The sequence below is a fragment of the Neophocaena asiaeorientalis genome, unplaced genomic scaffold (assembly GCF_003031525.2).
Source record: "Neophocaena asiaeorientalis asiaeorientalis breed wild unplaced genomic scaffold, Neophocaena_asiaeorientalis_V1.1 scaffold91, whole genome shotgun sequence".
Taxonomy (NCBI): domain Eukaryota; kingdom Metazoa; phylum Chordata; class Mammalia; order Artiodactyla; family Phocoenidae; genus Neophocaena; species Neophocaena asiaeorientalis.
In genome coordinates, this window is record NW_020173198.1 from 6751592 (window position 1) to 6775908 (window position 24317).

General features: G+C 46.5%; 1 protein-coding gene across 1 annotated transcript in view; it reads right to left on the reverse strand.

Annotated features, from left to right (window-relative positions):
* Positions 1–24317, reverse strand: part of OTOA (otoancorin) — a 71368-nt gene that overhangs the window by 25392 nt on the left and 21659 nt on the right. The window contains exons 9-19 of the mRNA XM_024744532.1: positions 21956–22059; positions 17744–17844; positions 15760–15899; positions 13152–13275; positions 10843–11058; positions 9054–9221; positions 8173–8313; positions 5347–5405; positions 5054–5171; positions 2749–2822; positions 503–638 (exon numbers count right to left, since the gene is read on the reverse strand). Coding sequence (XP_024600300.1) covers positions 503–638; positions 2749–2822; positions 5054–5171; positions 5347–5405; positions 8173–8313; positions 9054–9221; positions 10843–11058; positions 13152–13275; positions 15760–15899; positions 17744–17844; positions 21956–22059 — 1381 coding nt within the window. The remainder of the gene's footprint in view (positions 1–502; positions 639–2748; positions 2823–5053; positions 5172–5346; positions 5406–8172; positions 8314–9053; positions 9222–10842; positions 11059–13151; positions 13276–15759; positions 15900–17743; positions 17845–21955; positions 22060–24317) is intronic.

Consider the following 24317-nt stretch of genomic DNA (forward strand, 5'->3'; position numbering starts at 1 on the left):
AAAAAAAAAAAAAAAAAAAAAAAGGAGGTAAGTACTAATATCATCCACTTTTTCAAGATAAAGAAACTGTCACCTCTGCCCATTGGGCCTTTGCATTAAACAATATATTACCTATTTCATGTCCTCAGTACTCCATGAGTAAAGTGCTATAGCACCCATCTTACAGATGAGGAGACCAAGCCTCGGGAAGGCGAAGTGACCTGTCCAAAGCCACCTAACCAGGCAGTGGCAGAGGTGTGTCTAGAACCCAGACTCTGTGTACTGTGCTCCTTCCTGTCCTCCAGAGCGGCCTCTCAACATTCAGGCCCCAGAATGGCAGTCCCCAGAACCAGTAGCCGAGAGTGTTCCACCCAGTGGTTTCAGAGCCCACAAGTCAGACTTGTGGCCATCACATCAGACTTGAGAGCCCAGCCAGATCCCCTGAGGGCTCCCCAGGATGGCCACAGATACCTGGAGGGGAAGGGACACCAGTGAAAGTGTCACCCAGGAAGAGTTTCCTTACCAGGCACTGCTGTACTTTCTTGAGGACTGAATTCTTTTTGTGGGAATCTAAAACCAAGGAGTCCAACTGACTCTTCCCCAGGCTGATCAGAAAGGGCACACACTGGGAGGCTGGGACAGAAGCCAGGTAGCGAGCCCTGGAGAGAGATGGAGAGAATGAGGGAAGGAAAGCAGTGGCTGCTCTGTATTTGTCCCTGAAATCAGGGTCTGTATGCCCAAGAACTTATCACAGGGGTGTTCCTTAAATGCTGGTTCTCCCCAGAGATGTTCTGTCTCCTTTGGGCAGGTAGCAAGCCTCCCACCCATCATTTTCCTAATCTGTGGGTGGGAAACAAACTTTGCATAATGCTCTTCTCCTACAGGTGGGAAACAAGCTTCCCATCATGCCCTTCTTCCATGACCCAGCAGCACTGATCAGAGAACAGGATCTCCATAAACAGAGCTTGGCTGGTGGACTGGCTGAGGGGAGATGAGGAGAAAGGAAATGAAAAGGTAGAAGAAGAAAGAGACAAAGAGAAGAGAGAATAAAACACAAAGTGGAGGGAAAAGGACGAGAAGGAGAGAGTGGAGAAAGTAAGAGAAATGACTCCCGGTTCTGTCAACCCCAGTCCAGAACTCTCCTCCAAGCTCTTGACCGTATATTCTCAACAGAAGCCATATCATCCCCGTGGGGAGAAACTGGTTCAGGGAGAGGGAGGGATGGGGGCAGGGAATCTTAGTTATTACAATGATTTGTGATCCGCCAAAGCTCAACCCTACTCAACAAAATCTTACTCCTTGTAATTTCTCTCATTAGGGAGAAATTAAGTTTTTCCCCTTCGGGAGGCAATAATGAAATAAAGGTTGAGAAAGACTGCTCTGGAGCCATGTGGCATCATGGCCACCTGACTGTTCCCAAAGCAAATTCAACCTCCTCCCCCAAACATGTTCTGCCTCCTCTCTGCCATCCCAGACTCCTTTGTCTCTTTATCCCCAAATCTGTCCTTGCTAGCATCTTTTTTTTTTTTTTTTTTTTTTTTTCTTGCTAGCATCTTAATATTACTCAAATCTGTTCTCGCCTCTCCAGTCCCAGTATCACCATCTTATTTATTTCTTCATTCATTCATTTGGCAGATATATACAGAGCATCTGTTGCATGCCAACCACTGTGCTGGGCACCAGCTACCACCATGAACAAGACATGAGGGGAAGGTCCCTACTTTTGGGATGCTGTAGGGGGAAGAAACACAGAAACCAGTTAATAAAACAGATCATTTCAGCTAGTGACGAATGTAAGGAAGAAAATTAAATGGCTCTATAATGCAGAATGATATGGGAACAGCCAGGAGAGCCCCTCTGAAGGCAGTACTATTTGAGCTGAGACGTGGATGTGTGGAAGAAGGTCAAGTTTACAGAAATAAGCTTCCACTGTCTCTCTCCTTCCAGCCAGGCCCCCTGTACTCCATCCTCTATATGGACAGTAGTGATGATCTCTCCCAGAATACAAGTAAAACACCCCAAGGCGTCACACAAGCCCTCCCTGATCTTTCTGCCCTTCTCATTTGAGCCCCTGGATCCAGCCATGCTGAAGTCCATCCCTGGACTTTCCTGAATCCAAAATTACCTTTCATTGCCTAAGCCAGTTTGAGTCAAGGTTCTGTCACTTTCAACCAAATATCAACTTGATATTACAACTGGCTTCACGCTTGCCTGTTTTTCCTCCGTGAGATTGTAAGCTCTTATAAGGGGAGAATTTACTTATCTCTGAGAGCTTAGTATGTAGTAAGCACTCAATAAATATTTTTAATTCAATGAAGACAATGGCAGCAAGAGAAGGGAGAGGGAAATAAAGAGGAAAAGAGAGAAACAGTGTCCAGACCATATTTAAAAAGCAGGGCTGCCCCCCATGCCTGAACACCCACACATACCAGGAGAAATCCCCACTGCTTCCATTAGCGCTGATTCCCCTGGAGCCTGGACACAGCTGTGAGGCCAGCCCAGATGTGACCTGCTTCACTGGCACTCACTCATTCAGGCTCAGGTTGCTTTGGCTTTGGTTTTTAAATAACAAGAAAAAGCAGAAGAGTCCGTCTGAAATGTCAACGTGAGGCTCAGAATTTAAATCCTGATTCTCAAGGACTTAACTGTCGAAGGCACTGTCCACTTGCCCCTGTTTCCTCACCAACACCCAGGGAGAGAGAATCACTTTGGCTTTGGTGACACATGCCAATCTTACTGAGCCAGAAAGGGAGACTGATGTTCACTTACGGGAGTGTAGCCAAGAGGAAGGGTGGCATAGAGGACCTGGAAACTTCCCAGTATTTCCACGCCAAACAATTAATCTAAAAGATTAAAGCAGTTCCAGGAAGTTAGTCCAATAATAACAAGGGCAAACACAGATTGTGCTTTCGGTGTGTCAGGCACTGTTCCAAGTGCTTTACGTACGTTCACTTATTAAACAGAACACCCTACAGTGCAGGTAATACTACTGCACCCAATTTATGGATGAAGAAACTGAGGCGATAATAAGATACACACAAACATTGAAGTCTGAGAACGCTCACCACAGTTTTATTTATAACTGCAAGCAGTGAGATGTAACCTTGGTATACATCCGTAGGGGGCTGGTTAAGTAAATTATGGTATAGCCATACAATGGAGTACTATGCAACTACTTTGTCTCCATACGGTGGATTTATGCGTGTGTGTGTGTGCGTGTGTGTGTGTGTGTGTGCGTGTGTGTGCGTGCACGCACGCGTGCACATTCTACACATTTAAACAGAACACTGTGTATGGTATGAGCTCATTTGTGTGTCTTAAATTACATGTAGATATGTTCTATATATATGAAAAATTATCCAAGTCAATAGCAAACTTTCTCTGTAGTTATTCCTAGAGCAGGGATTCTCAGCCTCAGCACTACTGACATTTTGGACAGTGTAACTCTGCGTTGCAGGAGCGGTCCTCTGTGTTATGGGATGTTACGTAGCATCCCTGGCCTCTACTTGCTAGGTGCCAGTAGCATCTCCCCCAGGTGTGACAACCAGCGGTGTCTCCAGATATGGCCAAATGGTCCCCTGTTGAAACCATGCTCTAGGAGAAACTTTACTTTCTCTCTGTTGTTTTGTTTTATAATAATGTGCTTTCAGCAAAAAGATAAACAATCAAGGCAAATTTTCTAATTGACTGGCATTTGAAGGTTCTGAGAACTGGGCAAAATCAGGTTAAGGAGCTTTATTGGGACAACTCTTCCTGTTTGAACATGTAGGTCTTCCTCAAAGCTGGCCTGAACTCCATCCATTGCATCCGTTTGATGAGTGGAAGGAGACAGCCACGCCAAGGTCCAGGTTTCAGAAATAACCTGCTTCCCACCCTACCTGGGCAAGGCTTTTAATATAGTTCAGTGGTTCTCACCAGGGAACCATTAGAAACGAAAAATATCAGGCTTCACCCCAGAAACCCCAGCGAACCTCTGCAAGTGGGGCTCTGCAATCTCTGGTTTTTTAACAGTTTTATTGAGGTATAATCAATATACAAAGAACCGCACATATTTAATGCATACACTTTGATGAGTTGGGCATATGCAAACATCTGTGATCCCACCACCACAATCAAGGTAATAGGCACGGCCAACAGCTCCCAACGTGTCCTCCTGTCCCTTTGCTTTGGTTTTTGTGGACAGAGCACATAACTTGAGAGCAACCCTCTTAGCGAATTGTGAAATGCAGATACCATATTGTTAACTGCAGGTGTTGTGTTGTACAGCATATCTCCACAACTTATTCATCCACCCAAACTGAAACGTTATACCCAGTGGACAAGCCTTCCAGGCAATGCTGATGCAAGCTCGAGTTTGAGAACCACTGACAGAACGAACAATCTGAGGGAATGACAGGCTTCATTAAAAATTTGCCTCTTCCTCTAATGATCTCAAAGGATTATACACCCGGCTTTTCCCTTCCTGGCTCTCGGGAAGAAAAGTCATTGTTTGGAAACTTTTCATTCAGATCTGAAATGCACCAGCCCACCTGCTCACCCTCTCAGACTCTGTACAGCCGACCGTTTGCACTCCAAGTCCAAAGCTGCCCCCAAGGCCCACTTTTACTTACTTAGATACAGTGAAAGTCAGTCACTGCCTCTGGTCTCCCCAAAGGGTTAAAGGGTCTCCTTAACTATTTGGAAAATGAAGTTTTAAATGAAAACTTAAATTCTCCTAGAGGACTATTTCCATTCTAGGCTACCACTGATAAGGGTATGAAAGTTAGATGAGGGTATGACCTGCAGGCCCAGGAAAGCATAATTGTGGACATGCAAAACGGTATCCCTTCCAAGTGAATTTTGGGGTTCAAATCTGGGTATAGAATAGCCAATCTACTGAAACTCTGGCTGTAGAGACATAGGTATGTGGAGCTTTTAAAAAAGAAATTGGAGAAAACCTGGCTCAGTATTTGGCCCCATATCGTCACTTGCATCCGTATGACCCTGGCACAAGTATCTTAAAACGCCACAGTTAATTCACCCAGCGACCGGGTAGGGAGAGAGAATTGGAAACGAGGAAGTGCTTCGAGGGTACCTGATACGGTGAAAGCAGAGAGAAGTTGTTCTCAAAATACTGGAAATGAGCCAGAAAGGAGTCCACGCTCATGGCCTCAATGTGGGAGCACATCACACCTTTGACCAGCTGCCCTGCGCTACAGAACAAAACAGGGACCCAGGAGAAAAGGGGAGTAGGGAAGAGGAAAGAAGGAGCGAGCAAAGGCAGATCTGATCTGACACCAGCTGCAGGCAGGACTGTCCAACTCTCCCTCCTGGGAAATAGGCTCCTCGGGAGGGAGACTCCAGAGGGCTCGTCAGCCCCAGGCTTACCTCAAGAGCTCCTCGGGCCTCCTGGTTGTCTTTGACAGAAGCTCAAACAGGAACAAGGCCTGAAGGAAGAGAATGATTGCCATGGGGGTGGAGCACTCACCTACCGTGACGAGTCCTATGGTCCCATTTTACAGATGGGAAAATGGAGGCTTTGTTACTTACCCAGAACCACACAATTGCTAAGCGGCAGAGCTGGGACTTGAGCTGGTGTCAGGTAATTGCAGAGTCCATGCTGTCACACCCCAGGTGACCCGGTGCTCCAGGAGGTGAACGAGGAGCAAAGCCAGGGCAGCAAGCCTGGAAGTTTACTTTCTGTGCTCTAAGAAGCTGCTGCCCAGTTGAGGACCCCATAGAGCCCCTGTTTTCATGCCCACCTGCTGTTTCTGAGCACACGGCATCCCAGAAAACAAAACGGACGGATGAATAGACCAGGATGGGCTAGAAAGTTCCAACAGTAAAGTAAGTCCTGCTCACAACAGCGCTCCCCTCAAGCCCTCCCAGGTGGGCCCCCAGGAGAGCAAGGCCTCGTAGGCAGGGGGGTCATTTGTTTCAAGGAACGTAATTTTACAGAACACCTAACGTGCATATACGATCAAATACGACATTCATCGATTTTATAGACTCTGAAACTTTGAACATAATTCCCTAAACAGAATAAATTGTGAGCTGGCATTAGGCGGAGGCATCGGTGACATGACAGCTGAGCCCAGGAGAAAGGAGCAGCAGGGGAGGTAAGTTCCAGGCACTCTGTGTGTGGCCCCAGAGATTTCCTCAAGCACAGGATCGAGTTCCAGGGTCCCCCCATCATCTCCGCCATCTCAGGAAATGGCACCTCCATCAACTCAGTTGCTGAGACAAAAATATCTTGAAAGCATACGTGGCAGGACATATTTTCCAAAGTGATCGCATATTTTCTGCCTGATATGCTCTTCTAGAAGCTTCCAGAGCCACTCCCCCATCAAGAGATGGAGTCTGCTTGTAGCTGGAGATGGGTGGCATGGTGGGGAGCTTTGCGACAGCCTCAACAGACAGAGCGCAGCAAAAGTGATGCTATGTGACTTCCAAGGTCGCCAAAGATGACAGCTTCTCCCAAGCTCTCTCTCGGGACACACACCTTGGGAGCCCTGAACCACCCCTATAAAGCCAGCTGCCCAAAGCCACCATTCTGGACAGTATCCGACACCTAGAAAGGCCGTAACAAATTACCACAAACCTGGTGGCCTAAAACAATAGAAATTTATTCTCTGGAGGCCAGAGGTCCAAAACCAAGGCGTCGGCAAACTAGGTTTCTTCTGAAGGCTCTTGGGAAGAATCTTCCCCCACCTCTTCCCCCACCTCTTCCAGCTTCTGGTGGCTTCTGCTTGGCTTGTGGCTGCACACCTCCAGTCTCTGACTCCGTCTTCACGTGGCCTTCTCCTCTGTGTGTTTCAAGTCTGTCTTCTCTTCTGCTGTCTGCGTTTTCCGCTCTTATAAGGACACTTGTCATTGGATTTAGGGACCATTCAGATAATCAAGGAGGATCTCATCTTGAGACCTTAATTAAATCTTCAAAGACCCTTTTTTCCAAATAAGGTCACATTCCCACCCACAGGTTTTGGGTGGACATAACTTTTGGGGGGGGGGGGTACCGTTCAACCCACTACATGGAGAGACCACACCCAAACAGAGACACCCCCAGCTGTTTGAGTCTCCCCAGCCCAGATGTCAGACACGTGAATGAGACGCCAGGCCCAGCCACCAGCTGAATCCAACTTTGTGAACAGCCCTAAGCAAGAGCCTTGGGAACCATGGGAGTAAATAAAATAACTGCTACCCCACTGAACCTGGCGCTGGTGGGTAACCAGCGACAGATCACGGGCACATAAGGCCTGGTGCCTCCCCTCTGTCACACCCGCATCCAATCCGACAGCCAATTCTGTCGCTGTTAACTTTCAGACTGTATCCAGAATCTGACCATTGGCCACCACCTGCATTGCCAACACTGGGTCCAGGCCACTGTACACAGTAGCCTCTTAACTGGCCCCTTTGTTTCCTCCCTGCTCTCCTCAACTCAGTCTCCACGCAGCAGCCAGAGTGATTCTTCGAAAACCAAAGTCAGATCCTGTCCCTTCTTAGACGCCCCTCAGCCCCCTTTCTTGCCCAGGGTAGAAGGCAGTCCTCACAGCGGCCACTCCACAACCTCTCTGAGCTCAGCGAGGTCACCTGTCTAAACAGCTCACCCCCTGAAAGGCCTGGCCCTCCCCCTGGTTTACTTCCTCCTTAGTGCTCAGCAGCATCTGTCACCTAACAGGGCACACGTTTAATTGCTGACCTTCCGCACTGTCTCCCTCGCTAGGATGGAAGCCCCCTGAGGGCAGGGACTTCCCTCTGTTTTGTTCGCTTCTGTGTCCCCAGCACCACGCACAGCGCCTGGCACCTGGGGGGCAGGGGCTCCACAAACACTGACGAGTGAGGGAATGAAAAGCAAGTCAGGGGAAGTTCCGAGGCCGCAAGTCGGCCTCCACAGCACAACCCTCCCCAGGAGGCCCCAGTGATACCTGCTCTTATGTACAGTGCACTGCCCAGCGTGATTCTCATGAGAAATGATCCCCGTTTTGCACAGGAGAAAACTGAGGCCGCGGGAGGAGAAGCAGTGACCCCAAAGTTAATAAACAGCAGCCCCGGAATTCACGCTCGGGTCTCGTCTAACTTAACACTACGCTATTCTATCTCCTGAGTTTAATCACAAGAAATAAGTTTCTTTTACCAAATTATTAACCTTAGAACAGACCTTTCCCACAAGACAGTCAGAAACCCAGGCACCACCTCTGGGAGTCACAGTCGTACCTGACTCCGCCGGAGCTCCTTCTCTTTCAGGACTGTGGAGTTGAATCCAGGTTCCCTCCATAAATCAAAGAGAGACACTTCCTTAAAGAAAGCCCCTTGTATTTCCACAATGCCCGAGGCGGTATCTCCTGCTTCCATCACCTGTCAAAAGTGAGAAGAAACATAATAACGACCTTGCAGAAGGTACATGGAGCATTGGGTGAGGGCCAGGCACTCTCTCTAGTGCTTCACTGGCAGCTTCACTGCTCAGCAACCCAAGGAGGTGGAGATGATCCTTATCCCCATTTTACAGATAAGAAGACCGAGGCTTAACGAGTAAGGCTGAAAGTCAATACGTGAGATTTAAGCCCAAGTCTGTCTTATTCCAAAACCCACACTCTTTAATTTAACCATAGGCGTGACAGCTATCTGCAAGGTGTTGGCTGAAATTAGGCTGAACCCTTTGGGTTGGTTTCTTAACAGATTGTACAGTAGGACCTGGCAGGTCTGATAGAATAGGATGCCCAGAAGACCCACTGCAAGTGAGAAAGAGGAATATGGACATGGCTTCAGAGCACGAAAGGAGGAGCGTTCAGAAGCAGTAGGGGGATTCAGGATTCATTTTCACATTTGAAAACCAAACTCCTAAAACATTATTACAGCAAGAAACCTAATTGAAGAAAAGTCTTCCAGATTTGACTGGCTGGGGAGAGCACCAGGGTCTGGAGAGAATAAGGCACAACCCCCAGAGGCTCCTTCTGGAAAGGAGAGAAGGTGGGCGTCAGGGGAAGGCATTCTCCAGGTTCAGAACAGCCCCACCTAAAGACAAAGACCACTCCCAAAGCCCCAAAACCACACGCTCTGTGAGCCCCGGGGCTGCGGACCAGACATTTTCCTCTCACCTTGCTCAAGACACCGTGCTGCTGGGCAGGTGACAAGTCGGACACGTGCAGGGAGATGGCGCTTCTCAGGAGCTGCACGAGGTCCCTGCGGTCCATGGCGTGGAAGGCCTGGGTGCCCACCCCAGCCAGTAGCACGCCCATCTGGCTGACGTTGTAGAAGGACAGCACCTGGGGGCACCGGCCAGGGAGGATGAGGCCCAGCTCCGGGCCTCCACCACTCGGACGTTTACTAGGCCCTACTGCAGGCCAAGTATCCAGATGGCTGCTGGGGCACCACCGTGACCAAGACACAAGCTGCCCTCCCAGATCCTCCTTCCTTCCATCAGGAAAGAGAGTTAAGTATCAAAACACAAGACACCAGTAACTGTACCACTGGGGGAATCACTATGCCACCTGAGGCCACGGCACAACAAGCAATGTGCCATCCATGTGCCACAGCTGACCAGGCAATGGGCTTTTCTGTGTGTAATCTGAACTAGCTGACAAGATTTAAATATTGGAGGAATCTTATAAAAATCCATATTAGAGTTTCTGCTTTATTAAAAAAAAAATCTGAACATCAGGCGATACTGGGCCCACGTTGGCAACAATGGGCAAGAACCTTCGGGTAGGTCGTGGGACTCTTAGTTTACCCAGCCCACCCGCTCTCACGGGACCCTGAGAAAGCCCAGTGGCCTCAGTATTGGCCTCAGTATGTCACCGGCAGGCATCTGACACGGCAAAGCCCCACGCTCATCGACCTTCATGTGGAAGCTTTGAGTTGAAGTAAAGAAGTGTTTTAGGACATGAGTGTGATATTTTATGACAAATACAACTATAGCTGGACTAACAGGAATCACGCTTGGTTTTTCCCCCACTCCTTTAGAGTGAAGACGCTACGTGTAATATCATCAGAGACATTCCTTGGTTCTGCAAAAAACGGTTGAGTGGTTTCCTATAGTTACTCCCTGTAGAATGGACAGTCTCTTACTGTCCCCAAAGAAGGCAAGACCTTTTGAGCTCTTGGCTTCTTAGCAAAAGTCACCTCACCCCCTCTGGAGGAAGAGTTGGACACAGGAATGAGACAAGCCTCTTGGTCCAGGGCTGTGAGGAACGAGACAAGTGTCCCTCAGCTCCCTAAAATCAAACTCACAGAGTGGACCCATGTGGCCCCAGTCAAAACAGAAGGTCTGCGAAGCCTTCAGACGAAAGTCACCAGAAGTCCTGAAGGGACAAGATGAATGGTCTATCCTTGGTCTTGAGTCAGAAAGTAAGAATGGGTGGGCATTGGTCTTGGTGCCATGATGGAAGTAGTTAGCATGGGAGTAAAGCAAGCAGGATGTGAAGCCAGATGCCCTGGGTTCAGTCCCAGCTCTGCCCCTTTCACGTGGCCTTGGCAATTCCCTTTTACACTCTGTGCCTCGTATGAATGACCTGGAAAACGGAAGTTATAACACTACCGCCCTCAGACGGTTGTTGGGAAGCTTAAATGATTAACTCAGAGATAGCTGACACTTATTGAGCTCATACTCTAGGTCACGTGTTGTTCTAATCTCTTCCTGTGTGCTGACCCACATAATCCTGTGGAACAGGTGCTACTGTATCCCCGTCTTACAAATTGGGACACTGAGGCCAAGAGAAGTTAAGCCAATTCTCCAGTGTCACACAGCTAATAAGTGGCAGACCAAGGATTCGAACCCAGGTAGTCCCCCTTGGCGCCATCTTCTTACTGATTGGCTGCCCCTGTTGTGTGTGTATAACTGGCCCTTGGGTCTCAGGGCATTAAAATAGAGTTCAAGCTCCAACTGACCTTCTCATGGGCCAGGTATTTGGCAGACAAGATGATGACCTGGCTCTTGGCCCAGCCCGAGACCTGGTTGAGGGTCGAGATGGCGCCGTGCACAGCCTCAGGGCAGAGGGATTCCAGCTGACTGTGGGTCAAGCCCACGACTGCATCCGACAAAGAGCCCAGGGTCTCGTTGAGGGTCTGGTTCTCTGTGGCAATTTCCAGGAGGTCGGCTTTTAGCTAGAAGGGGAGCAAGCTGGATGAGGGTCGATAGCAAGCAAGATGGTGGTTCCTTCTGACTACACCCCGGGATGCACCCTCGACCGACCCTGCCCTGTCAAAAGGAGAGGGACTCCTGCTAAGCCCAAACCGTGAGTTGCCCCACTGAGAACACCACCTCCTCTGGCCTTGACTTTCGTATGCTACAAATTCACTTTATGCTTCATTTAAATATTAATTTGTTATTAAATCAACCTTACAGCATGGCAGAAGGAAATTTTGTTCACTTCACCCGTAACTCAGCCACACTCCCGTAGCAACTATTTTCTTTTTATGACCTTGAACTCTATATCCTGTCTGTATGGTTGCTTTCCTTTCATGAAATAGCTGGGGGGGGGGGGTTCATAATAATATATAATCTATGTAAAAATAATTCTCAACAGTAACAAGAAAGTGAAAGTCTCCTGAAAATCTTACCTCAAAAAAAATTACTATGATTAGCAATTGGGTGTATATGTTTCCAAAACTTCTTATGCCTTTATAAATAAACTGTAGCGTGTAGTCTTCACATAGTTGTAACATGAACACAAGTGCAATTTTCTGCTCTATATTTTTCATTTAAAGTTATGTGTTACAGGTTTTCATATTTCTGTGATCCCCTTCATTATTTTTTGTAACATGCCTGTCTAGCTATAGTCAAGTGTGCTTCCCAACTGCTTCCGGTACAGAAGGTGATAAACTCATCTATTGCAACGTGACCTCTGTACAAAAAAATGAGAACGGTTCACGTTTTAACACCTGAACTCGCACAAACCGTATCTTCATGTCAGACGAATGTACGCGAGTGTTCTAGATGGCCACTTGGGGGCAGCAGAGTAAAGTGAAAGAAACAGCTGTCACAGTTCCTGGCTTTCTCCAAATTCAGCAGCTCCCCTTCCCTAAAGCTGGCTCCCACATCTGCAAAAGGCCTACAGCAGTGGTTCTCAAAGTGTGGTCCTTGACCAGTAGTATCAGCATCACCTGGGAAGTTGTTAGAAATGCAGGTTCTCAGGCTCCGCCCCAGACCTCCTGAATCAGAGGCTCTGGATGTGGGTATGTTTTCAAGCTGTTTTTAACAAGCCCTCCAGGTGATTCTAATGCGTCCTCAGGTTTGAGTACTGACCTAGATGATCCAAAGGGTTTTCTCATATCTCATTGTATCTGACTTTCTTCTTGGTCACAGCTACCCCTGTGACCTTAAAGTACATTTATTTTCTTATTTTTGCTCAAGCTTGCTTGGGAAGGATGCTCTTCCTGGAAAACAAAAATACGCACCGACCAAGACAATGCCTACTATGTAAAGTGCCAAATGGGACCGAGGGTTTTGTGATGTGTGAGAAACTGCTGTGGAATTATTGACGATGTTATCAAACTTTCTCGAATACTGCTCTCATGTCATCTTTTCAATTAAAACAATGAGAAAGACAAAAAGAAGTGAGAGAAGCCGGGCAGAATTAAGACTTTAAGGGAAGAAAGGAGACAGAGATGGAGTGAGGAGGGAAATGAGACAGTCCCCATGTGCCTATTGGTCCAAAACCTTGGTCTAGGAACTCAGCAAATACATTCCATTCCAGTGCTCTCCACCCTGGCTGCATCTGAGGCCACAGCCCAGACCAATGACACAAGAATCTCTGGGGGGTAGAGCCTGGGGGAGGGGCGTGCCACTAACATAGAACCAGGTTTGAGAACCACTGCTGTATCTCCTCGCTATGCCATTCATGGTCACCAGTCCAGCAGCTTCAGCATCGCCTGGAAGCTTGTTAGAAATGCAGAGTCTCGGGCCCCACCCAGACCTTAAATCTGCGTTTAAGATCCCCAAGCAACCTTATGCACATTTAAGTTTGAAGTGGCCGCTCTGATTGAACTTTGATCTATTCAAGCTTTTCCTACCGTTTTTTGTGGTTTCTTCCCATTTTAAGCTCACCCCAGTGTTTGAGATACCACCTGCGAGGCTGGACCTAGATCTTGATAAACCCTACATGTTTTCTCTCAAAGGCCAGGCAAGACTGTTCTTCCCATTTCTCTGGCTAGTGAAACTGATGCTGAGGCTCCGGGGCCCTGTAGCCCTTCTGCACCTTCTGAACACCAGCCTGGAAGCCCCTCAGGTGGCTGCACTTGATCATCTGGTGAAGGAGGACTTGGGCCACAGCGGCGTCCAGCAGCTCCAGGTCATCGTAGAAACAAACCAGCAGCCCCAGCCTGTGTGAGAAGACAAGGGATGCTGGTGGAGGGCGCAGAGCTGGGGGCCACAGCCGCAGCCCCACCCCAGTTAGAACCGAGAGGTCACGATCATAGCAGCTGCCGCGTACCAGGTACTGTGCCTTTACCTGGATTATCTCATCACAGCCCTGCAGGGTAGGTGCTCTCATTAGCCCCATCTCACAGAAGGGTCAACTGAGACTCAGAGAGATCAAATGACTTGCCCAAGGCAAGTAGTGGTGCCGGGCCTTAAATCTAGATCCAACCAACTCTGCCATCTCTCCTCCTGAGGCAATAAGGGGCACAAGGAAAGCATGTGCTCAATTAGCCACAGAAAAACCCCAATTTTCCACTCAGAGATAAGGGGTTTGTCCACCCTGAGGGATTCCCGGAGGCAGAGGTTTATTTCCAACCCGCATCACCAGATGATGGTGACTTCAAAAGGGAAGAAACACAAGAGGCACTTCGTTATACAGCAGAAACACACCACTGTAAAGCAGTTATACTCCAATAAAGATGCTTTAAAAAACTTTTTAATAAATAAACTTCTTAATAAAAAAAAATCTATTGAATTGAATAAAATAATTTACTCCTTAAAAAAAAAAACACGAGGCAGAACAACGTAGGAGCAGAGATGGGATTTGAATCCTGGTCTCACGGGGAGCACTGCATCTAGTGGTTAAAGAACATAGCTTGAGGCCAACTGGAGTTTGAAGCCCAGCTCTACGAGACATCTGGCCTGTAGCGAGTTGCTTAACTTCTCTGAAAGCCTGCAGCACATGGCTGTGCAGTGCATACTCTGTACTACTGTACAGGGCGGCCCTGCCTCTCTAAGCTTTTAATGGGGAGGCTTCCTTAAATATGATGAATGAAGGAATGAGGAATACTGTGAGAGGTAAATGAGAAAAGGCATACCAACTAATTAGCATACTTCCTGGTGGATACTAAGCACTTCATCAGTGGATGCTCTTAGCATTAGTATGAAATCTACTTAGCATGGCTGGACCACCTGGTCGATCATGATCAGACACTGACACTCTCAGACATGTCCACCGGAAAGCAACCAGGCCAGGGAAAGGATCTGAAAGTGTGTCTGATGAAAAAAGAAGACTCAGAAGAAGTGAAGAGTGAATATTAATAACCATGTTAAGGATAACTAATATTTCTTGACCACTTACTATTTGCAGATGTTCTTTTTTTTTTTAACATCGTTATTGGTGTAAAATTGCTTTACAATGGTTTGTTAGTTTCTGCTGTATAACAAAGCGAATCAGCTATACGTATACATACATCCCCGTATTGTGCAGATGTTCTTAATCTTTACAAGGGTCTTAATGAGGTAGGCAGCTTAGTAGCTCCCATTTTACAGGTGGGAAAATGGAGGCACAGAGAGGGACAGTAACATGGCCAAGATCACACAACTTGTAAGTGGCAGAGCCAGGATTAAACCCAGGAAGTCTGGTTCCAGGTCCCATATTCTTAACAGCTAAGCTATTTTTGGTGTAACTATAAAAAAAAAAATGGGAGCCATGCTAATGGTGAAAATTACTAAGGATAGGGCAAGAAGGTGTAAGAGTTTTTTGTTTGTTTTTGCGGTACGCGGGCCTCTCAGTGTTGTGGCCTCTCCCGCTGCGGAGCACAGGCCCCGGACGCACAGGCTCAGCGGCCATGGCTCACGGGCCCAGCCGCTCCGCAGCATGTGGGATCTTCCCAGACCGGGGCACGAACCCGTGTCCCCTGCATCGGCAGGCGGACTCTCAACCGCTGCGCCACCAGGGAAGCCCCGGTGTAAGAGTTTTATATGAGAACATTCTCTGCAAGTGCTTTGAAAAATGTAAGGTCATGTGCTAATGTCAGAGAAAGCACTGTGACAGTAAGGCCCTGGGAGATGGAGAGAAGATGGGTGAACAGTGCCCGTCAGCCCTCCCCACTGCACACACACCCCAACATTCAAACCCTTTCTGGGGTCACCAGGTGTGCAGCTCCTAGCCCTCCCCTGCTGGAAATGGTTCTGGGGGATCATGTTACAATCACTAAATTCTAGAGCTGATCTCATCTCAGGGCTCCCCACCTGAGAGTCTGGAAAACAAGGGATTCACAGATATGGGGACCCATAAGCTATTTCCAATACTCAACCCAACCTCTTGGAAATTACACATTTACCTTAGAATGGATGGAGTACTAGTTAAAATGTTCCATTTTCGTGCCCAGAGCTGGAATCTTAGCGCTTGATAAGGTTATATAAAATGTCTGGCACATAGGAGATGCTTAAAAAGCATTTGTTTTCTTCCCCACTTCACAACCTCTTGAAAGGGGTCTCTTTGGGGAAACACCTCCCTCACATGCACAAAGACATGGAACTCTCCAAAGACATGGACCAGCCACCTCCCTTTCCTCCCCGGGTCTTTTGCTGCTCAGAGGAAGCTGATGCTTAGATGGCATCTTGGGAAACAGCTCCAAGGGCCCAACGCCCACGCCCCTTGCCTGTGGATGGTAGAGGTATTCCTCACATCAAAGTTGGAGGAGCTGATTCTCTCCAGAAATGCCTGGGCCAGTTCAGGTGTGATGTCATAAACCGTGTCCAGCTGCTTGGTGGCGTTGTCATAGCTGATAAACAGCCCAATCTGGTGGACAAGGACAGGAAGATCAGTGTGGAGGAATGAAGTGGCCCCGTGCAGCCCCGCCCTGCTGGTCTGTGCTGTGCCCTACGCTTGGCACTTGGAGGTGCCCATTTCTCATTTTCATTGATTTCTCTTTTTCCCTATGATAGTTTATTAAAAGACATTGAATACAGTTCCCTGTGCTATACAGTAGGGCCTTGTGGTTTATCTATTTTATATATAGTAACTTGTATCTGCTAATTCCAAACTCTTAATTTATGCCTCCCACCCCCTCTCCCCTTTGGTAACCATAGGTGTCATTGATTTCTTAATGGTCTGTAACTGCTGCTTTAGTTTACTCTTCAATCCAACTGTTATTTAGGAAAGTTTTTTGTTTGTTTGTTTTTACTATCTGAGCAGCTGAACTTTTTTAAAGCTAATTTTTGCACAGTTATTTCTAGATTTGCTTTATTGAGGTCAGAGAATATGGTCCATAAATTGTTTGTTTTGGGGAATCGGAATTTTTTTAATAGATGAGTCAGTTTATAAATGACCCTCAGGTGATAAAAAAGAGTGTGTTCTCTTTGTAAGATACAAAGTTGAATATATGTATATAATATATATGTAAATGTATGTTTACATAATACACCTATATAATGCAAATATGTATCATATATTCAACTTTATTAAATATGCTATTCAGATTCTTTCTATTCTTGTTCACTTTTTTGCATTGAAGTCTCCAATATTTCAACGCGTGGTTATTCTGCGCTTAAATCTCAAAAAGTTGTCTCTCCCTCAAGAATTGTACTCTCCGTCCATATGAAATTCCCTCGTAGCATTGGCACTCTGTGGCTTCACCTCCCTTCTCTACATTTTTAGAAGATGAAGAAATGGTGCAAATGGCATCTGAATCTCAGAAATTCCCCGCTAGGGGCCCAGTTTCCTAAGAATTTAACCTCTATCGACTTCCTGAAATTCACTCAACTTCTTTTGGAGAGTAAAATGGAAGTTTAATCCATTTTATAACTGGGAATTATAAAATTGAGAGACATTTGAAATATTTCCAGCCTCCCAGGTAAGAAGAGAAACTGCGTTCTGCCTCTGGTTTCACAACAACCAGATATTGTTGGGTCAATCGGTCCTTGAACAAGCCAGTCATTTGATGCAAACACTTCTCTCACTGGCCAGCAGAAAGTTAGGGCACACAGGATAAAAACTGGTGGCAAGTCCCAAACTGCTTACAAATGCCTCCCTGTTGGCAGCATTCTTTGGAGGCTGCATTCTAAAATCAGGCTACCCCCGGGATTTTAGTGTCATCGAGCCAACATCAGAAGGAGAAAGACACCTGACGGGTGAGTTAAGTAACCTCGAATATGTGTATTTCTCCACTGTAAACTCTAGAGTTAAATCCAATCATCACACATGCTGAAGTAGGTATCAAAAGAAGTAACCATAAATAGAAGTAGCTATTAATCCACATCGCTTTTCATTTGCGTTCGTGCTTCCAAGGACCGGAAACTCTACAGTTATTGTCCTTGGCCTTTCTTGAGTACAAATATACCCTTAAATGATTTTTGGTACGTAGCCAACATTTATAGATCATGTTTTTTCACATCAGAGCTATCTTAACAGTCCACAATCCTTTTTCTTTTCTTAGCTTTTCTACACTAGAACACAATCCAGTGACTGACTGCTTGAGGTCTTATTCCAGGAATTTTCTTTAGATGCTCAAGTTATGTCGAGCTGAGGTGGGTGTTCCTTTCCCAGGGCACCTTGACTAGCTGGCTGAATGTGAGAGGTTTAGAATACACCTTACCCCAGAAGTATCAGCGATGGGAACATGTAAATGAACTTTTCCAACTTACTTCTATAGGACTAATATTCATAATTTCTTCAAAGGATAGGTGAACCATATATCTGCCCAAAATCCATAAGTTTTCTGCACTGACCCATGAAACAGAGTCATCTGCAAAAAATAAATAAGTGGACAAATAAGTAAAAATCAATAAGACTGTGCACCGGTATATGATAGTCAAAAGATCCTTGATGTCAGGACTCCTCTTTGCATTTATTAATTCATTCCACAACCGTCCTTTGAGAGCCCCCTACTTATGAGATGCTACACTACACACAGGCCATGACAGGCGTCTACCACTTCGTTACTCAACAGAGCGGCCCTTGAACCAGCAGCCTCAGTATCACCTGGGAACTTGTTAGAAATGCAGATTATTTTTTTAATACTTAAGACCACAAAATACAGTTTTATTTTTAGTTAGTTACTAACTTGAAATATATTTGACTCTTTTATTACTACCAGTAACAATCCTTATCTTCCTTATTATCACCACGTACACGAGCCAAACCTTCCTCATATGCACCCCAAATGGTCTCCAAATCTTTACTCTCTTGGGCCCTTCTCATCAGCTAGAATGCCTTTCCCCTAACTCTTCAGCTTCCAAGTGTTTCCTTTCTTAAAGCCTTCTCTCATCTCCTCAGCCAGCAGCAGTGTTCGCCCTTCTCTCAATTCCCAGAGGACTCTATAATTCCGTTCAGGCATTTGAAATTCCCCATCAGCAAATGTCAGTGGGGCTTTCAGAACAATCGTGGCCAGGATCCAACTTCAAGTTTCAGTGAACTAGAATTGGCTGCCATTGCCCCTAATCCTCCAGTAAAAGATTTACACAGAACACCACTGTGTTGGTAGCATTTTGGGGAAATGAAAAAAGCAGAGGAGCCGTTATAGGGTGCAGTGAATCAGTCACCAAGAGCTGTTGCAGCAAGCCGTGGGCAATGGCTGATGCCCAGAGGAGACAGTGAAGTCAGCTGGTGCCTGGGCCAAGTCACAGGGACAAGAGGGTGCCCTCCCCCAGCCCAGGAATCAGAGCTGTTGTGGTGAGCACAGGTAAACACCTGTGATCCTCTCGATGGGGACTCTGGACACTTGACTTGGTTATTAGAAGAAAGGGTGGCCCTGGAAGGCTAGAGAATTCTGTGGGGAAACCACTAAATTCACCAGGAACCAAGCTGAGTTGTTCATTTCTAATTAATTTTTTTTTTTTTGGCTGCGTTGGGTTTCGTTGCCACATGCGAGCTTTCTCTAGTTGCGGCGAGCGGGGGCTACTCTTTGTTGCAGTGCACAGGCTTCTCATTGCGGTGGCTTCTCTTGTTGCAGAGTACAGGCTCTAGGCGCATGGGCTTCAGTAGTTGTGGCTCATGGGCTCAGTAGTTGCGGCACGCAGGCTCAGTAGCTCCGCGGCATGTGGGATCTTCCCGGACCAGGGCTCGAACCCATGTCCCCTGCATTGGCAGGCAGATTCTCAACCACTGTGCCACCAGGGAAGTCCCTCTAATTAATTATTAAGCATGAACTGTATTTCTGCAGACCAATGATCCCCAAACTTGGGATCGTTTTGACGCCCAAAGTATTTCCAGTTACCTCAAGGAACTTCATGAAAAAAAAAGTTTAAAGTCCAAATAGAATTCATTTCAATTCACTTAGCTTAATAATGAAACGTATCATATAGGAATTTTAGGAGAGTCTGTCTCCAACTAAATTCTGGCAACAAGGACTTAAGGGAAGCCTAGAGTCTGGAGGGTGAGTTGAGTGAATTTCTCAGGGTCACTTAGTGTGAGATTCAGTTTTTTGGAGGCTACCACTATGCATCAGGCAGAGGGAATTCTGCTGCGCATGGAAGACATTTATTCCATTGTTTAATGCTTCTTACATACAAACTTCAGAGCTGAATTCCAGGAAAAGGATTGATTGGCACTCCCTACACTTCACCGCCACCAGCTTTCTACGTTTCCCACACACACGCAGCTCATTCCCACCTCGGGGCCTTTGTATTTGCTGCTTCCCCTGCCTGGAATGCTCTTCCTCCAGAGCCTCACGTCTGATCCCATTTCTCATTTTGGTCTCAATCCAAATGTCACCTGCCCAGAGAGCTCTGCTCTGCCTCCTTAGCCAGCAGTCAGAAACTACAGCCCGTGAACCAAACCCAGCCCACCTTCGAGCTTGGTTTTTACATTTTAAAAAAATATTTATTTGGCTGTGCCGGGTCGCAGTTGCGGTTCGTGGGCTCCTTAGTTGAGGCTTGCCAGCTCCTCAGTTGCAGCATTCAAACTCCTAGCTGCGGCATGCATGTGGGATCCAGTTCCCCGATCAGGGATCGAACCCAGGCCCCCTGCATTGGGAGCGCGGAGTCCCAACCACTGCGCCACCAGGGAAGTTCCCGGTTTTTACATTTTTTCAATGATTGAGGGAAAATCAAAAGAAGACGAATATTTTCTGACACATGAAAATCACATGAAATTCAAATGTCAGTGTCCATAAATAAGGTTCTCTTGGGACACAGCCATGCCTATTTATCTGCTGTCTGGAGCTGCTTTTGTGCTACAACATCAGAGTCAGATAGTTGAGACAGAGACTGTAGGGCCACAAAGCCTATAAATTTACTCTGGCCCTTTACAGAAAACACTTGCCAAGCCCTGCTCTAGGCTAAAGCAGTAACCCTTTCCATGGCATTGATCCCTTTTATTTTCTGCAGAGCAGTTACCGGTATTTGTGTCCTCTCTCTCTCTATTTACTTGCTTACAAGTTTTCTCCACCTACTCTCCCACAATAAAATTATAGCTCCATGAGAACAAAGACTTAGTCTTCTTTTCCTTTGTATCTCCAGTGGCTGACACATAGTAGGCTCTTTTTAGGTGTTTTAAAAGTTTATTGTCTTTACATCACTAACATTAAAGATTCAACAAGTTGAAGCTACCTGTGAAATTGTTTGCGTTACTAATCTACATAGCCATTCTCTCTCCTTTTTTTTCAATTGCAGTAAAATACACGTAACATAAAATTTACTATCTTAACTACTTTTTTTTTTTTTTTAACGATACGCGGGCCTCTCACAGTTGTGGCCTCTCCCGTTGCGGAGCACAGGCTCCGGACCCGCAGGCCCAGTGGCCATGGCTCACGGGCCCAGCCGCTCCGCGGCACGTGGGACCCTCCCGGACCGCGGCACGAACCCGCGTCCCCTGCATCGGCAGGCGGACTCTCAAGCCCCTTAACTACTTTTAAGTATACAGTTCGGTGGCATTAAGTACATTCACTTTGCTGTGCAACCAGCACCACCATCCATTTCCAGAGCTTTTTCATCTTGCAAAACTGGAATTCTGTACTCATTAAATAGTAATTCCCCACTCCTTCCTCCCTCTGGCCCCTGGCAACCACCACTCTACTTTCTGTCTCTATGAATTTCACTACTCTAGAAAATAGTAGGTTTTGAACAAACATCCGCCAAATAAATTACTCCTGACCTATTGCTGCTTCGGTTGCAGGAAGCTTAGCACTAAATTTCTGTGCTTTATTGCCTATATTTTCTTTTAAAAAAAACTATTTTGGGCTTCCCTGGTGGCGCAGTGGTTGAGAGTCCGCCTGCCGATGCAGAGGACGCGGGTTCATGCCCCGGTCCGGGAAGATCCCACATGCCGCGGAGCGGCTGGTTCCATGAGCCATGGCCGCTGAGCCTGCACGTCCGGAGGCTGGGCTCCGCAACGGGAGAGGCCACAGCCGTGAGAGGCCCGCGTACTGCAAAACAAAAAAAAAAGCTATTTTGTCCCACTTTGATACAGATTTTTAACACAGATTTTGAACTTGTAACCTGATTCTAAAAGTTTTCATTGAGGGACTTCCCTGGCGGTCCAGTGGTTAAGACTCCTCGCTTCCACTACAGGGTTCGATCCCTGGGCACTAAGATCCCGCATGCTGTGCAGTACAGCAAGTTTTCATGGAATCTAAGGTGCCAGCATTATTTACGTTCCACTAAGAAGCTAAACTTGGACACGGTGTTGATTGTAGGATACAGATGATGCTGACTTCAGAGACTTCAGCGTGTGAAAAATGCACTGATGAAATGGGGTATGTGTTTTTTCCATAAACCACATCAAACACTTTTTGGAAGCTGAGGGAGCTAAAAATCTTAAGTGGCAATGAAATCAAATCCCTATCTGCAGAGATGAAGCATCACTTTTAAGGATGGACTCCCGCTAAAAAGTGTTCCCACCTCAAAGCCTGGGCTCACCAGTGCCATTGGAGGATGTCTGCAAAATCCCAGTCATCCAGGAGTAGACAGCCCTCTGGGAATGGGCCGAGGTTTGGTCGTAGAGATCTTTGAACACCACAGACCTACATGACATACACATAGGTGTCAATTAAGGAACAAATATGAAGGCCTTCAGGCAGGGTCCAAACAACAAAAGTATACAAAGCTATCTTTGGTTAAAAGCCCTTCCCACTCCCTTGCTACAGATGTAGAGATTTTCCTGTTTCTCCTCTTCCCATCACAGTTAAATACCTTCCAAAGACTCTTCTTCACTTCCTCACCACCAGGTCCTTTTTTTTTTTGGAAACAGTTTTATTCAGATATAACTTATACCATACAAAGTATACAACTCAATGGTTTTCAGTATATTCAGACTTGTACAACCATCACCACAATCAATTTTAGAACCCTTTAAAGTACCTCAAAAAGAAACCTCCTACCTTCTAGCTATCACCCCAGAACTTCTAGTCATCCCAACTCCTAGAAACCACTAATCTACTTTCTCTCTTTATAGATTTACGTCTTCTGGATATTTCCGATAAATGCAATCATATAATATGTCACTTTTGTATCTGGCCTCTTTCACTTGGCATGATGACTTCAAGGTTCATGCATGTTGGAACATGCATCAGTAATTCATTTTTTTATGGCCAAATTCTGTTCCGTTGTACAAATATACCACATTTTGTTTATCTGTTCATCAGTTGATGGACACGGGTTGTTTCCCCCTTTTGTCTATTATAAATAACGCTGCTGTAAACATTCATGTATAAGTGTTTGTGTGACACATTTCATTTTTCTTGGGAATAGACCCAGGAGTGGAGTTGCTGGGTTCGATGGCAACTCTATGCTTAGCCTTTTGAGGAACTCCAGACTATTTTCCAAAGTAGCCGTACCACTTCACTTTCTCACCAACAGTGTCTGAGGGTTCTGATTTCTCCACGTCATTGTCAGCACTTGTTATTATCTGACATTTTGATTACAGATATCCTGATGGGCGTAAAGTGTCTTAGTCACTTTTTAAGCCACTGACATCTGGTTTCTTCATCACCACACCACTCCTTGTGACCCAAGTCCTGAATGAGCTCCTTGTCACCATACCCAGCAGTCCCATTTGGTCCAAATATGACTTGACCTTTCACAGCATTTGGCACTGATCGCCCCTCCAGTTCATACCTGCAAAATAGCTGAGTCTACTCATCCTGGAAAACTTCCCTCACCTCCACCCACCACCACTGAAAATCAATTCAGCAAATGACCCATCTGCCCTTTTCTAAGCTTAAAGTTTATCCTCACCACTCTCCCCGTCATTTCATATATGAAGAGGCAAACTTTCCCTTAAATCTATCTTAATATCTTCTTGCCGTATCTTTCTTTTCTTCTTCTTCTCCTCTCTTCCTCCTTCTCCTCGGTTGTTTTTTTTTCCTCCTTTCTCCTCTTCTCCTGGTTCTTATTCTTCCTCTTCTTCTTTCTCTCTCTTTCTCTCTCTCTGTCTTTTTTGGGTTGTTGTTTTGTTTTTCAGAACAGCACAGTACGTGAAAGGGACAGGAGATAGATATAATTCTGAAAAAACGATGTTTACATTATTTAAGGGAAAGCTTGCCCATTTGTAAAAATGCTGGCTCTATCATTCCCTAGCAGTCTGACCTAGAGCAAGTTATACAATCTCTGTGCCTCAGTTTCCTCATTTGAAGAATGGGGGGTGGGGCTTACTGACATCATCCTCACAAGGGGAAGGGGACGGGAGGGTAGAGAAGGAAAAGGTCAAAACTGAGGTTCAGGGCTTCCCTGGTGGCGCAGTGGTTGAGAGTCCACCTGCTGACGCAGGGGACGCGGGTTCGTGACCCGGTCCGGGAAGATCCCACATGCCGCGGAGCGGCTGGGCCCGTGAGCCATGGCCACTGAGCCTGCGCGTCCGGAGCCTGTGCTCCGCAACGGGAGAGGCCACAACAGTAAGAGGCCCGCGTACCGCAAAAAAAAAAAAAAAAACAACTGAGATTCAGAAGAACTGGCTTGAGTTCAAATTAAGTCAAGCCCCAGGGGGTCACTTCAAGGGACGCTGTCCTCTCTTTGGGCTTCAGTTTCTTCATCTGCGAAAGAAGAGGTTGGATTAAATGATGCTCATCGAGAAACGGGAAATGGGGCCATATTCTGGACTCCCACCTCGTGATGAGAATCTGGTGTCGGGCAACGTTCTCTCTGTATCGATCTGTTGTCTTTCTCTCTGTAAGGCTTGTAACCTTCTCCCAGGCTCTTGTCAGGGTTTACATAAAGTTTTGTGCTGGCCAGCTGTGAGTTTTGACTGTCAAGTGTCCACTCCTCCCTCTTGTCAACACTTGTC